We start from the raw sequence: 14,913 nt of genomic DNA on the forward strand, positions 1-14,913 counted from the left end.
AGAAAAATTCTATAGCATGTTGGTAAATGTCTTCAGCAGCGGCCAGAACAAGGTACTGTGCTTTTTGGCTTTAGTGCCTGCAATCAGGAACAGTAGCTCCTCAGATAAATCCTTTAATTACTAGTTTGTTTTTTTTTTGTAAGGAGAAAGTTGGAGGGGCAGGAAAAACAGCTTTGCAGTCATTCTGTTTCTCCCAGGCATGTCCTCCTGGCAAGACTCCCCACACGTTAGAAACCAAACCTGTAAACAGCTTCTACCCTCTGCATAGAGTTTCCAATGCCAGTGCTCCATACTTACGCCTTAACATCTGCAGTCTCCTGGGAAGTGCGGGTCAGAGTACGGGAACGCAGGCGCTCCCCAGCCTGCTGGATCTCCTGCAGGTTGCGTTCTACATGAGGGAGCTCAGAGATACCTTCTGTCTCAGCCGCAAGCTGTTCTGCCTGCTGGAGAAGCTCTCCAAAGCCTTCAGTATCCATCTCTGTTGCAGGTTTCACTCAGGATGCACAGAAACCTTCAGAGAAAGAGAGAAAATTCTTGCTCAGCTATAAGCAGTTTCTATACCTACAGGCGCACAGACAGACCAGCAAGAGCGGGTCTTCTAGAACATCTGCCCATCTTCCCCAAGAGCTAAACATCAAGCAAATACTTTCAAGTGGTCTCAGAGAGCTTGGCCTTGCAGAACTACGTTCTTAAGGCAAATCTATGGACCTGTCAGAAGCGGGATGTAAATGCCATTTAACAGTTCATATATTGCCTTGATACAAAGGAGAGTGAAAGCAGAGAAGTCCCCTATGAAGAATTTGGTGTTAATTTAGCTATAAACTACTTGTGTGTATGTATATTTTTTTAATATATATTAAAAATGGAGACACATACATATGCATGCATAGATACATGTGTATATATGAGGGCTGAAAACACACACAATTTAAACATGAGGTTAAATTAACAGCAGAACAGAACAGACGAACATATACATGTACATACACAGCCCCACCTAGCCATCTATTAAAATGTGTTAACTCATGTCATTAACCCCCAAAACCAAAAGAAATATATACATGTTGTTCGAACGTAAAAGGTGTGCATCTAACTTCAATGCATGCAGAAAGTTTTACCAGTGTTTGTGAGAACTGCTCGCATAGACCAAATGAGAGAATAGTTAAAGAAACTATACAGCAAAAGGTTACAGATCCGGTCATCAGCGCATTGTGCGGTTCCAAATTCAGAATGGAGCCTGTTATCTTTACAGAAAGGACAAAAATGTACATGCCTGGGATCAATGTGGAAAAAACACGTAGCTGCAATGGTGTCCACATTAATGAAATGTGAAACCCAAACCCTCAACTTCATGCACAGAATCTATGATTTGCAGCTATATCAGCAACATGCTATGAGCACCTGGCACTTCTGTAAAGCCACAGAAGATCATAGAAATCTAGTCTTGCTGAACGGTGCTACAGACATGGGAATCTCCAGTACAAACTCTCTCTCATAGCATTTGCACCCTAACCCAAAGTGCCTGGGATCAAATAAGACAAGCCAGATCTCAAGCATTAACTCCAGCTCTTTATCATTTACTCAAAAGTAAAATAAATGGAAACTATTTAGTTCAAGGGAACCCACCAAGAAGAAAACAGGGCATTTTTATAAACCAAAAATAACCTGCAATTCAAATATTTCTTGGTACCCCTCAACCATACCAAAGCAATTTAATAGTACAATTTTAATACTCCTCATGTTCTCAGTCTCAGCATCATTCCCAAGTACAACCACCAGTGGCAATAGCGCTGCTTTCGTCTGTCTGGACAAGTGATTTAAAAGCACTGCATGATGATTCATTCAGACATATGCAATTAGAAAGAGAAACTGATCCCTACTGCCTGGGTGCCAGGACAAACCCTAACAGCCGGCATCCAGGAATGGAGAATTTCACAAGCACTCCCCACCCACTTCTGGAAAGCTGGGAGCTACTGGGGGAGGCAGCGATCATATTTGCACTGACTTGTTAATCAGGTGAGATAGCAGAGACTGGATTTGTTTGAACAGATTAGCATGCCACCGAGATGGAGGGGAACGGGGAGGGGTGGTGGTGGAAATAAGCAGTTTCATGCCCTGCAATGCAGTACAGAACATCTTTCCAGTGTTTACTTGCAATAACTCAGGTGCACCCCTGCCAGAAGCAGCCTCTGTTGGCAGACACTGACCAGAAGAGCCACACTCCTGTACAGTTAAGAACGTGGCGATCAGATCCTCCAGGAGCAACGACTGCAAGAACAGCACAGACTTCAGCTTGATTTGATCTGATCCGGTCCACTTCCTCTTTCCATTACCAACAAGATAAAAAGCTGGGAGCGTAAGAAGGCACTAACTTCTCAGAGAGCACTGAAATCAAAAGCATGGAGAATCAGTGCACTATAAAACTGCTCCCAAACCTGCACTTTTTAGCCATAGACTCCACATCAATACCATATTAGGTCTGTCCCATAAATTTGCCAATGTAGGACAAATGCAACAACTCTGAGACTGAACTGAATCCAGCAAATATAGAATAAACTAGTTATTTTGGAGCAAGGTAAACTACCTGTGATTATAACCAAGCACTGGAAATGACAGCTCAAAACTTATCTAGAGAGCCAACACTAAACAGCTTTTTCTAAGCGACAGAATTCAAATATTTAGACTGAGTAACAGCACGAACAACTTTTGTCTCCACCCTGACAGAATTTACTGCATTCAAGAGACTGCAGTCTGACTCTTAATGCTGCTGTGCAAGATGGAAACTGCTACCACAGTAACGAGCAGAGCGATGGCAGATTTTCATGTCTGGCTGGGGAAAGAGCAACAACTGACACCTAAGGGAAAGAAAATACATCAGAAATTAAACTAACTTCTGTGAAACCAGGTCGACCTTGGGCTAAAAGCCAGGACTGAAAAGGCTCTTCTGTAAAACAACTTTGATGACTTATCAATAGAAGCTGCTGCATTAGACTACTATTCCATTAAACCCCAGTTTAATGTTCCCCCAACATTTAAAACCACAAATAAACACTATATATTGTACAAGTTGACTGGATTTAAGCCAAAAAAACTAGAAAAGATGATGACAGGTTTCTTAAGGCTATTCAGACTGATTATAAATGATGATTTATTACCTAAAAAACCTAAAAACTCCTCAATAGCACTACAATGTTATCTAATGAAGAATGCTGTAGCTGTTATACTCCAAATATGGCCACAATGAACATTTTACTATACTAGCTTCAGAGGGACACAAAGCTGAAACACTCCAATGCGTACGCAAGCGTCTGTTGTACTTCACATACTGACAGGCTTTGTGTCATCTAATTAATTAACTTTGAGAAACAGACTACAAAAATTTAGATTTTTCCAGCACTTTGAAAAAAAAAGAAAGGAGGAAGACTTCACCCTTCCCTTCAAGGGGAGAAGGAAAGCCTCACCCACTACATTCAGAATAGCTGATGGACCAATACAGTTCCACAAGTTGCAAAGGGATTCTTCAAAATGGGAAGCAAAGAGGAAGAAATCCAGCATTGCCCTCTCGCAGAGGCTCCTGCCCCAGAGTGCTCAAGAGACCCAGTCTGACGAGCCAGGATCAGCTTCTTTTGGAAGGAAGACACAAGAGCACACTAGTAAGAGAAAGCAGGCAATTCTTTACTTGCTGCAGCCGAGATCCAAGGCAAAAGTGCTTTTTTGACAGGCTCCAAGCCTGGGCTGCTACAGATAGCGTAGCAGCTTCTGACTACTAAGCTAAACATGAGTAAATAAAAGGCCCATTCTGCAGGCCTGGGGAATTCTGTATGAACAGCAGTAATAATATCGAGCTCTCGCACGGCACTTTGCATAAGCAGACATCCAGACATTTCAGAGCGGAAGTCAGCAACATAATCCCCATGATACAGACAGGGGAACTGATTAAGAAATGCAGAGATGGAAACCAAAGAGCAGGTAGCCAAGTTTTTGTTTGTTTTTAAAGGAAAGCACTATGACATTTATAGGATATTAGTTAGACGCTGAAATAAGTTGCCTTCTAAGGATGCAGACGCTCTGTCACTGGACTTTTTAAAGATAGGACAGGCATAAAGCAGAAATGGTGTAGACCTACTGACCCCTCACCAGGAGCAGAGACAGATCATTGGGGTCAACTCTTGAGGTCTCTTCCCACCTTATTTAACATGTTCCACAAGTGGAAGTGACCAAGTACAACCCAAATATCTGCTGCACATTTTCAGATCACCCTCTAGTATGTAAAGCACAATAACAAATGTTTAATCAAACCTAGCAAAGGGAAAACTTCCATACCCTAGCTACACTAAAAACATATGAAATCAGGATAGGCCAGCTTAAAAACAAATACCTAAAAGCTCCAAGCTACACCTGGTACTCCATCTGGTACAACAGCCTGTTCCCCCAGCAACGAAAGGCCGATGCAGGAAAATCCTGAATAGGCCACACAATAATCTTCCAAACTTATTGTTTCTTCTGCCACCCACCAGTTAATCCTCCCCTGCCTCCCATAAAGATTTTCAGTCCTGTATGTTTTGTTCTTCATCTCATCTGTAGGTAGACATGCAAAAGTCCAATCTTTTTATGATCTCAAAGAGCTTTTACAGCACATATGTTGAATAAAAATGTTTTTTCAAAGTTTTAATGGCAATAACATTCAGTTATTTGCTCTTGCACTGTGAGAAAGGACAAACAAGGGCACGCAACTCTTCTCTATGCTGTTCATTATTTAACCTGGAACCAAACAGTAGGCATTTTAAATTATTTCTTCCAATATATACTATGACACATTTGTCAACACTGCCTTTTATCTGCCATCTGACTTTGAAGTTCCTCAGAGTGGTCTCAAGTCCGCCCTGTCCTGAATAACTGACTCAGCTGGCAGTTTTGCCATCTTATCACTCTCCCTCTTTTCCAAACTCTTAGTACTTATTTTAAGCATCTGACTCTCACCCAACTCAGCAGGGCACTAACTTCCATAAGGTGGCAAACTGATCCTCATTAAATAGAGCATTTAGTTTGGTATTTGAAATTCCTTACATGAAAACCCAGATCTTCCCCCCCTCACTGAATTTCCTGTGATATTATCACTACAGGAACCTTATGGATTTAGATGACAGAATCACATACGTTCTCCAAGCAATTTTTAAGCTTTTCCTATTTGTAAGCTCCTACAAGTTTTCCCAAAGAGCAGGAAACCCTTTTTCAGACACAACATAAGTGAAGAGCAGTATAGCACACAGGAACTGTCTCTTCTTTGTCACCCTCACCTTAGTTCTCCATGAGCTAACTACTGTTCCGTAAGAGAACATGACCAAATTGAAGGAGAAGGGAAATAGCCCTTGTTTGCACTTGGACTTTAATTCAACCCTTTCCACTCATTAATATATTCTGGTTTAGAATAACGTTGGGACACAGATGGCACCCAGCGCTCCACAGCAGTTGCTAGTTAAATACCGATACCCAGTGCATCCACAGCTCAAGCTTTAACACAAAGACAGTTCAACACCATGTCACAGAAGTCTGGCTGTTGCCTGCAGCTGGGACCAAACAGTGAGAGTCAGTTACTCTGTACACTTTATGATGACTCTGGGCAAATCAAAACCATAACATGGCGTGAATCTTGCCTAGGAGGGACTAACAAATAGCATTCTTTAGTTTCAGAAATAGAGTTTTGCATCTGAGATGCTCTGTAAGACATCCTTATAGTCATTTGCACCTGTTTTATATGAGAAGTCAGCACTACTGTTGGTAGAGAGGGCTTGTGAGCTGGGGTTGGGGGAAAGGGCTAGTCGTCATTCCCCTTCAAGAATAGTCTGAGGAGTCCACGTTAAGTGCTTAAAGATTGCTATTCCTGTCCTGCATCAAGCTTACTGATCTGAAAAACACAAGAGCCCCAAGTATCATATATGGTTTACTTCCTGCATCCAAAAGCCTTCCATAACCTGCCAGGCACACACAAAAGCAATGCTTAGCAACTACAAGGTTACACAAGCTTACCAAAACCTGCTGTGAAACGTAAGTTGAGCCAGGGACAGCATAGAGAACCCTGTGCCTTTCATGAGCTCCCACCACCAGATGCCCAGCAGCAGGTGCTCTTCCCCCAGTCAGGAACTGGCCAGTAATGCCACCGTGGCGAGGAATAACCCACATGTAATAACTTGAAATAGTGAGGCCAAATCACATGCAAACATAGACCCACTCTTCTGACACCTCCCCATTCAAACAACGAGCTTCTGCTTCCTGAAGCACCAACACGGCACCTTGGTTAAATGCTATGCTCTCCTACAGCTGGGCTTTGCATTACCGACCAGCGCGAACCAGCTCGGGTGAAGAGATTACTCCTCGCACGTACAAAGCCAACCCCGCTGCTTTAAGGCGGGCTACTTTTCGAGATATACAGAAAACCCCGAGGAGCCCCAGAAAGGCCCACAGGGAGGCCTACGAGTGCTCCTCACCAGCCCGCCGCCGCAGCGGCCTGCACTGCGGCTGAGGCGCCGGTCAGGGAGCGCCAGGGGCCGTGCCGCGGCCCGGGGCTAGTCACACCCCGCCTCAGGCAGCCGCCTCCCTGAGGGGGCTCTCCTCAGGGGAGGCCCCGGTAGAGCCCTCCCCACCGCAGGGCCCGCCCGACCGCCGAGGAGACGGAACCCCGGGCGGGGGGCGTCTGCCGAGGGCTCGGGACCCGGCGGGGGGAGGTTAGAAGCTGCCACCGCCCGCCGCGGGAAAAAAGAGCCGGCGGAGGGGAAGCCATGACACCTCACCTGCCCGCCGCTCCGGCCGCCGCGCCTGCTGTCCCCGCGCCTCGCGCCCCTATTGGCCGCCCTCACGCCCTTCCCCGCGCTCCCATTGGCCAAGCCGCCGCCCTTCCCCGCGCCGCGCGCTCCCATTGGTCCATCCGCCGCACGTCCTCACGCACCGGCTCCCGCCCCCTCGCGACAACAACTTTATTGAGGCGCTCGGAGGCGGACACAGACAGCGCGGGGGGGGGGGGGGAGCGGGCAGCTGTCAGCTGTCTCCGGAGACGGGGGTTCGAGGCTGCCCGCCGCCACTCCTCCCCATGTGCTCGGCGCTGTACGTTCTCCGTCACCAGTGACGTGGGCTCCTGAAGCTGTACAGGGATACACTGCGCTCGGTCCCCCCGTGGGCACACGCGCATAATGGTGGGGGAGCAAGACACTGGCACAAGCCTTACAGCAGATATTGCCGATGACCCGGGATTTGTAGGGCAAGATGTGGGAACCGGGAATTTCGTGGACCCCGGCAGGGCACATCCAACAGCCTGCTTGTGTAAGAGGTGATGGATGGACCTCGTCACTGCTCTGAAACATCACGCATCAAACCTTCAAAGTCCCTCCTTCATAACTGCGATCATGTCTTTTGTCTTCCTTAAGGCTTGTTTTAACAAGCGGCAGCACGAAACACCCCCTGCTCCCCTTTGCCCAGCTCTCTCCATATCCCACTGCCTTTCTCCCCAGTGAAGAGTTATTCCTGCTGAGGAAATCCCTAGTACCACAGGCCGGCAGCGGTGACGCCCTTGGATCCCATTTCGTGGTACCCAGCAAGGGAAGCGGATGCAGCACCAAGATTTCCTACAGCCTTTCAAAGCCAAATGGATTACCCCATTAATACAGCTTCTATTTCCAAAATTTCCCAGGTAAAAGGCAGTTCCCATGCCTAAGGCAGCTCCGAGCCCAGGGGCAGTGCTGCCACAGGCTGCAGTCGCTACCCCCTAATTGCTAAGTGCAGGCAGGGGGGTCAGGGTGCATCCCTGCCCATCGATTCACAGCCCTGCCCACTGGCCCGCGAAGCAGCTGCACAGAAAGATGCCCTCACCGGAATGCGCTCGGGCAAATTACATCCCAGCCTGCCCTGACACCAAAATCCAGATTTTCCTTGCACACAGGACGACAAGTATCAAAACATGTTTTTGATGTCTTTCCCCGAATGCTCCTGGGGGTTTCTTTTCTTTGCCTCACTAAATACAAGTTTTTTCAAGCCTTCCTAAATTATCTCCTGCCACTTCTTTTTTTCCCTGTCGCGAGCATCACTTAGGGCATATAAAAACACCCAGGGTGGCTCTAAACTCTAAAATGTAGCTAGCCAAGGAGCTGCCTGCCTCAATGCCCAGGTCTGCCCATGCCCCAGCCACCCAGGGCGGGAGCATCTCTAACGTATGGCAGAGATTTAGGACCCCATCAGAGTGTGGAGTGACCCATAAGCACTTCTGCTATAAATTACAGCCCTGCAGGGACTGCCCCAATTCCACTGGCCCTGCTTCTGATCTCTGAGGAGGCAAAGGTGACTCGCAGCCACTCCAGCTCAGCCAGCAAAAAAGAATGTGCAAACCCCGAGTTTTCCCCCTCTGAGGTGGTTAGGTTGCTCTCCCCATGCTGTGACGCTCACCAGTTGTTCAGTGGCTGGCTAGCAACCCCAAAAAATCAATGTTTTCCAATGCTGGGTGCCTGCCTGGCTCCCCGGAGTCTGTGTTCTTTGTAAATCTGTAGTTTTGAGTCTTTCTGATGTATTGAGCACTATATGCTGAGAGCTGGCACATATAAAGCACATTTTCCCTGTGCCACAGGCTGATCCATGCCCTGGGGTCTGCTGCGTTTGGGCTTGGCCCCAGGGTGCCCAGTTACATGCTCCGTGGAGCTTCATCCCAAAAATTAGCAGGGGGAGAGCGTTCATGGCACTGGAGCATTTGGGGCACTTTTTGAGGTGTGTGCTGGTCCCCAGCAGGGTGCCCTGGTGGGATGGGTGTACTGATGGGATGGGCATCCTGGTGGGATGGGTGCCCTGGTAGGATGGGTGTGTGTCCTGATGGGATGGATGCTTTGGTGGGATAGATGTCCTGATGGGACGGGTGTCTTGGTGCAATGGGTGTCCTGGCAAGATGGATGCCCTGGTGGGATAGGTGCCCTGGTGGGATGTGTGTCCTGGTGGGACGGGTGTCCTGGTGGGATGGATGTCCTGGTGGGATGGATGCCTTGGTGGGATGGATGCCTTGGTGGGATGGATGTCCTGATGGCATGGGTGTCCTGGTGGGATGGATGCTTTGGTGGGATGGATGTCTTGGTGCAATGGGTGCCCTGGTGGGATGGGTGCCCTGGTAGGGTGGCTGTGCCACCCCAGCTCTCCCTGAGCCTTTCCAGGCTCCCGGGGCAGCTTTCCAGCGGGAGGAGGAGGGTCCTGACCGCCCGGGGCCAAGTGCCGGTGCCCCCCGGGGCGGGCTGGGGGAGCAGCCGCCCTGCAGGGCCGGTGGCACGGGAGGAGCCGCCCCAGGCGGAGACAGCGGGGCTGGGCGGGCCCGGGGCGGCGGTGGCAGCGGGCAGGCAGGTGGCAGCAAATCCTTATGGAAGCGCTGGGCTGCACCGAGCCGGCGGCGGCCCGCCCCGGCGGGCTGCTCCTGCGGGCGGCGGGGAGCCACGGAGCGCGCAGGGTGCCCGGCCCCTCTGCAGGGGGTGCCCGGCCCCTCTGTGCAGATGCACGTCCCCTCTGCAGGGGGTGCCTCTCCCCTCTGCACTGGGTGCACAAGGTGTCTGTCCCCTCTGCACAGCGTGTCCGTTCCCTCTGCACAGGGTGCATGTCCCCTTTGCACGGGGTGCCCGTCCCTTCTGCATGGGGTGCACAGGGTGCCTGTCCCCTCTGTACTGGGTGCATTTCCCCTCCACGCAGGGTGCCTGTCCCCTCTGCACATGGTGCATTTCCCTTCCGCGCTGTGTGCATGTCCGCTCTGCCCGGAGTGCACAGCGTGTCCATCCCCTCTGCACAGGGTGCACGTCCCCTGAGGACAGGGTGTGTTTTCCCCGTGCACACGGTGCATGTCCCCTCTGCACTGGGTGTATTTACTCTCTGCACAGGGTGCGTGTCCTCTCTGCACACGGCAGTCGTCCCCTCAGCACAGGGTGCATGTCCCATCTGCAGAGGGTGCGTGTCCCATCTGCACAGGGTGCCTGTCACGTGTGCGCAGGGTGCTGGTCCCCTCTGCACGCAGCGCGTCGCTCCTCTGTGCAGGGTGCACAGGGCACACATCCCCTCTGCACAGCACCTATACGCCTCTGCACCCGGCGTATGTGCCCTCTGCTCGGGGCGTATGCCAGCACCACCCAGGGCCATGGAGACACACACCAGCCCCATGGGGCTCATGCGGAGCCAGAAGCGGTGCTGAGCGCAGCCCCCCGGGGTGCTGCACCCCGCTGCAAGGCTGCCTACCTGGGTGTGTGCCCAGGACACCCCTGCCCCACCTGGGTGTGTGCCCAGGACACCCCTGCCCCAGCCCAGGGGAGACACATGGTCACCTCAAACCACCTCTGCAAGCTGAGCTGTGCTTTTTTGCAAGGGGCTGGATAAAGCACACCAGCCACTTCTTCCATTAAGCCTTTATTCCCATCACCCTCCTGCTATACACAGCTGTGTGCGGGCTGAGAGCAGCTCCCGCTTCTTTAAAAAGTAGATTTTTTCCATAGAAAATAGTCCTGCGGGGACCAGAAAGCCCCCAGCCACCTCGCTGACAGCAGCTACTGGCAGATCTGGGTGCTGGGCACGTTCCAGCTCAGTGCTTCCCGTGGGTGCCTGCACCCATCCCACTGGTCTTGTGGCTTTCCTCACCCCAAATTACACCTGGGGAGGCTGGAAAGGGCACTGAGGCTGGGGGTCTACACCTCTCGAGCAGCTGCTGCTGCCAGACGGGTGCGCAGGCAGAACCGTGAGCAGGCAGGGGAGGCTGGCAGCCGCAGGGTGTGGAGGTGCGTGCCCACGTACCACCCTGGCGCACTGCTGGGAACGGGGAGCGGTTGATGCCTGGGGCATTTCCTGAGAGGGGAAACCCCATCCTCACCCTGGATTTGTTCCTGCGGCAGGATGTGGGCACGGGGCCCTGGCGGGGCTCAGCCCGCAGCCCCTCTGCTGCACTGGCCGGGGTTGCAGCATCCAGCATCTATGCCGTGTCAGCCCCCCATCAGTCTTGTTTTCCAGCAAAGCATCTTCCCATGGGATTTATTGGTTTTTAAATGCATTTAGGGCAAGGCAGGTTCTTAAACCCTGTCTCCAGCGCTAAGCCTCTGTTGCAACAAGCGGTGCTGGGAGGCTGCTTAGGCAAAAGACACGCACTAATGCAATAAAGCAACACATTTAAAAGGCAGATGGGTGCTGAGCAGGGTATTGCTTTTCTCACCAGAGAGGCTGGGTGCTGAGCAGGCTGGGCACCCACTGCAGAGCCACATACTGAAGCTAGGCAAACCCTTGGGGAAGGGGCAAACAGCTCCCCTGGGTGCCTGGAGCATCCTGGGAAGGGCCTGGGCATTAGGGACTGGCACTGCCATGCTCCCCCCTTGCAGACACCCCTCCTTGTGCCACCCAGCCTGGCAGAAAGGACTGCATGGGTATCTAAGGGCCTCCATTTCACAGTTGCCCCAGCGTGTTGCATTTTGAATTCTTCCTGTCCCTGGTGCCTGGCCACCAAGGGCTGGAGGGGACATCCCTGCCAGGCTGAGCTGTCCCCCTGCCCGGAAAGGCAGGCAAGGGGTGATGGGAACCTGCCTTCGCAGCGGGGCACACCCAGGGGATGTGTACAGGCAGGCAGGGGCAGCCACCCCAGCCGGCGGCAGAGGATCCTGTGCATAAGAAGTGACTTTCACTTGGCAGAGGCTTTCGGAAGCAAAACAGCCCACACACCTTTCCAGCACCCATCCACCATCAGGGCAGCCGAGCGCTACATTGAACCCACGCAGGGCTTATTCACTGCTGCAGTTGTCTGCCCTCCTGAGCCTGGAGATCATCGCAGCTCCAAGCAAGGTGCTCCCCAAAAACAGGCTGGAAAAAAGCGCTCAGAGGTCATGCCTGGGGCAGGAGGAGCCAGGCACTGTAGCTGGAGGTATTTGGCATGAGGAGGCTGCAGAGGAAGCGTGGCTTTGGGGATGGATCTCCTCTGCAAATGGATCAGGGTTTGCAAACCGCAAGCTCTTGGGAAGGTTTGTCCCTGCCCATGAGACAGCCACGTCCCCACTGGGGTTCAGCAAGCTGCCAGCCCACGCCACCTCCCCACCCACCATGCTTGCTCCCACAGGCTCCTTCACGCAGAGGAAGCCCCAGGGTGTGGGACCCCAGGGTGGTGCAGAGACACCCACCATGATGCCAGAGAATGGTAGGAGTGGGCTGGAGCCCCCCTGCCCCACACCCCTGTGCACATCACCCCTGTCCTCGCTGGGGGACCAGCACCTTGAAGATGCTCAGAGTCACTCCACATGCAGGATGAGGTTTGCCCCCTGCCCCGGGCAGCTGCTTTTCTCCCCCATGGAGATGCAGAGCCCACCTCCACCACCCCAAGGCGGCAATTCCCACACAGGAGTCACGAGCGGCGACAGGGCTCAGCCTCCAGCCCAGCCAAACAGCAGCACACATACCTCCAGCCAAACTCCTTTATTTCCATCCAGTTTCACCACTGGCACAGAATATAACAAAATATGAAAAAATAGGCTTTTTTGTGCCCCCCACCCCCCATCCCTGAAGCGTGCCGGCTATTTACAGGCAGAGGCAAGCGGCTCAGTGGCAGCAGCTGCACTTGCTGCTGGCCGGCTCCTTGCACACGCAGCCCTTGGCGCAGTTGCTGCAGCTTGCGGGGCAGCAGGAGCAGCAGCCTGGGGGGGATACGAGAGTTAGAGGGTGGGTGGAAGGGGATGGGGGATCCCATGTGGCAGGGGCACCCTGTGGAAAGTGGGACACTCCCCCCCCCGCGATGGGCAGGGCTGTGATTCCCATGGGGCAGTGGTCGGGGGTCTCCATGGGCGCCCTAAGGGGCAAGGGCACCCCCTCAAAGGAGAGAAGAAGGGGTCTCCCGGGGCAGGGGAATAGGGAGGGATCTCCATGAGCGTGCCATGGGGTGTGTGCAGGGGTCCCACAAGGCAGGGGCACCCTTATGGGGGAGCAGAGGGGTCTCCATATGGAGTCCTACAGGGCAAGGGAGGGTTCTCTATGGGGCAAGGGTCGGGAGCTGCCCACGGGGGTCCTGCAGGGCAAGGAGTGGGTTCCCCTATGGGACAGGGAGGTCCCCAGGGGGTCCTACAGGGCAAGGAGGGGGCTCCCCTAGGGAAAAGCTGCCCCGCCCCCCGGGACAGACACCCCCCCCCCCCCCCGGACTGAGCCCCCCACTCACTCTTGCGGCAGCTCCGGCAGCGGCAGTTCTTGCACTTGCAGGACCCGGCGCAGGAGCAGGAGTCACCTGGGGCGGGAGAGCGGCCATCAGGCGGGGCCCGACGGGACGGGACGGGACCGGCCGGGCACGGACGGGACGGGGCACTTACCGGCAGCACACGTGCAGTCCTGGGGGTCCATGGCTCGGCTCCACTCGGCTCAGGTAGGCGCGGCGCGGCTCGGCTGGGCTGGGCTGGGCTGGGCTGGGCTGGGCTGGGCTGGGCTGGGCTGGGCTGGCGGCGGTAAGGAAGCAGCGCCGGCCTCCCGGTATTTATGGGGTGAGGGCGCGGGGCGGTGCTCGGCGCTGCGCACGGCGGGGCGGCACCGTGCTCAGCCGGGCCGTGCTCAGCGTGGGGCCGTGCTCAGCGTGGGGCCGTGCTCAGTCCGGGGCCGTGCTCAGCCCGGGGCGGTGCCGTGGGGCCGTGCTCACCCGGGGCCGTGCCGTGCTCAGCCGGGTCGTGGCCCTGCCCGCCCCCCCGGCTCCCAGCCAGGGGGTCCCACCCGCACCCCTTTCTGCCACCCCCACCCCCCCGCAGGGTGCTGCACCCGGGGGGCCAAGGTGCTGGAAGGTGCCAAAGGGGGGTGACAGCACTGGCATGGCACTGCCACCAGCTCCCACGCATTTGGGACAGCCCTGCCACGCTTCCTGGACTTTCCCGGCCTCGTGTGCTGAGACCTAGGGTCTGGCTGTGCCCCCCACCCTTGGGGAGGCCATGGGGTGCACGAGGCTGTCCCTGGGGATGGGACAGTCTCAGCATCCTGCTGGAGAGCAGGCGGGTCCCAGGGCAGCCCCCGTGGGGCTGGGGTGCTCGGCTGGCCCCCCAGGACAGGGTGAGCACGGGGGTGCAGCACTGGGATGCAGCGTGGGAGCGTGGCACGGCTGGCTGGGGCCTGCTGGGAATCACGGCTTCATGGGGTTTACGTGCCGACCAGCTTCCACTACCCTGTTCAGGCCCGTGGCCAACTCGGCACCTGGCACGGAAAACAGTGGCTGGGCCAGGGACAGGCCGTCCTCGTGCCTGCGCCCGGTGCTTGTGGTGGTGGTGTTTTTGTTGCAAATGGGGCAAGTCTGGGCTCGGAGTTGGCACTGCAGATGGGGTCGGTCCCCATGGTGCCCAGGCCAGCGGGCACTGGGATGAGAGAGCGGGTCGGTGGCCCCAGGAGGTCATGCCAGGGAACGACCCGTCCTTGTTTGCAAAAACACTGATTTTTTTTTTTTCCTGGCAGTGTTTTGCAGGCAGCAGCGAGGGAGTGTAAATACGAGGCTAAGCCAGCAGGCACTGCACTCGCCACTGGCTGAGCGGGAAAGGAGGAGAAGTGAAATCATAGTGCACGTGTGATCTTACTGCACATAAACACGGGTTGTGAAATCGCTTCTCGGACACCCCCCAGCACAGCGCTGCCGCCCAGTCCCCCTGCTTCCCGTCAGGGATGGGCTCTGGTGCACCCCTGTTTGAAGAAAGGAGAGCCCCCCGCCACCCGACACGCACCCCGACACGGGGCCATACCAGAAAGCGGGGGGTGAGTGTGCAGCGATGAGGCTGCGGGGGAGGCAGGAGAATTCCCAGATTTCTGGGAAACCTGCATGTCACACATAGAGGGGCTGTCCCAGATCCCAGGGCACGTGGCTCCCGGTCCCCCCGTCACTGCAAGCGGGAAGGGGCAGTGCAGAATCCCCACAGGACCATGCGTGGAGCT

At 54.3% G+C, this 14,913-nt stretch overlaps 2 protein-coding genes across 4 annotated transcripts in view; both read right to left on the minus strand.

Moving 5' to 3' along the window:
* NUP93 (nucleoporin 93) overlaps window positions 1–6,827 on the minus strand; it is an 84,306-nt gene extending 77,479 nt beyond the window's left edge. Inside the window, exons 1-2 of one of the 3 annotated variants that reach the window (XM_087739180.1) lie at window positions 6,789–6,827; window positions 298–511 (exon numbers count right to left, since the gene is read on the minus strand). In XM_087739180.1, the coding sequence (XP_087595306.1) occupies window positions 298–476 (179 nt within the window). In that variant the 5' untranslated portion in view covers window positions 477–511; window positions 6,789–6,827. Of the gene's footprint in view, window positions 1–297; window positions 512–2,207; window positions 2,230–6,027; window positions 6,389–6,788 lie in introns of those variants that run through there. The other 2 variants (XM_087739181.1, XM_087739183.1) reach the window with 2 other exon arrangements.
* Window positions 6,828–12,429: 5,602 nt separating this feature from the next.
* Window positions 12,430–13,486, minus strand: LOC148050986 (metallothionein-2). The gene is made up of 3 exons (XM_087739676.1): window positions 13,326–13,486; window positions 13,178–13,243; window positions 12,430–12,662 (listed from the first exon to the last, which is right to left on the minus strand). Exons 1-3 carry the CDS (start codon window positions 13,354–13,356, stop codon window positions 12,568–12,570), a joined length of 192 nt encoding a protein of 63 aa, XP_087595802.1. The 5' UTR covers window positions 13,357–13,486; the 3' UTR covers window positions 12,430–12,567.
* Window positions 13,487–14,913: the final 1,427 nt, after the last annotated feature.

The sequence above is a fragment of the Nipponia nippon genome, unplaced genomic scaffold (assembly GCF_047370975.1).
Source record: "Nipponia nippon isolate SJK-2023a ecotype South Korea unplaced genomic scaffold, ASM4737097v1 scaffold_7, whole genome shotgun sequence".
Classification (NCBI taxonomy): domain Eukaryota; kingdom Metazoa; phylum Chordata; class Aves; order Pelecaniformes; family Threskiornithidae; genus Nipponia; species Nipponia nippon.

Bases quoted from the DNA above. Each gene is read 5' to 3' on its own strand.
- LOC148050986 (XM_087739676.1), bottom strand. From the start codon at position 13,356: ATGGACCCCCAGGACTGCACGTGTGCTGCCG. The intron at 13,244-13,325 runs GTAAGTGCCCCG...CTCCCGCCCCAG, and splicing joins GGACTGCACGTGTGCTGCCG to GTGACTCCTGCTCCTGCGCC. The intron at 12,663-13,177 runs GTGAGTGGGGGG...TATCCCCCCCAG, and splicing joins CTGCCGGAGCTGCCGCAAGA to GCTGCTGCTCCTGCTGCCCC.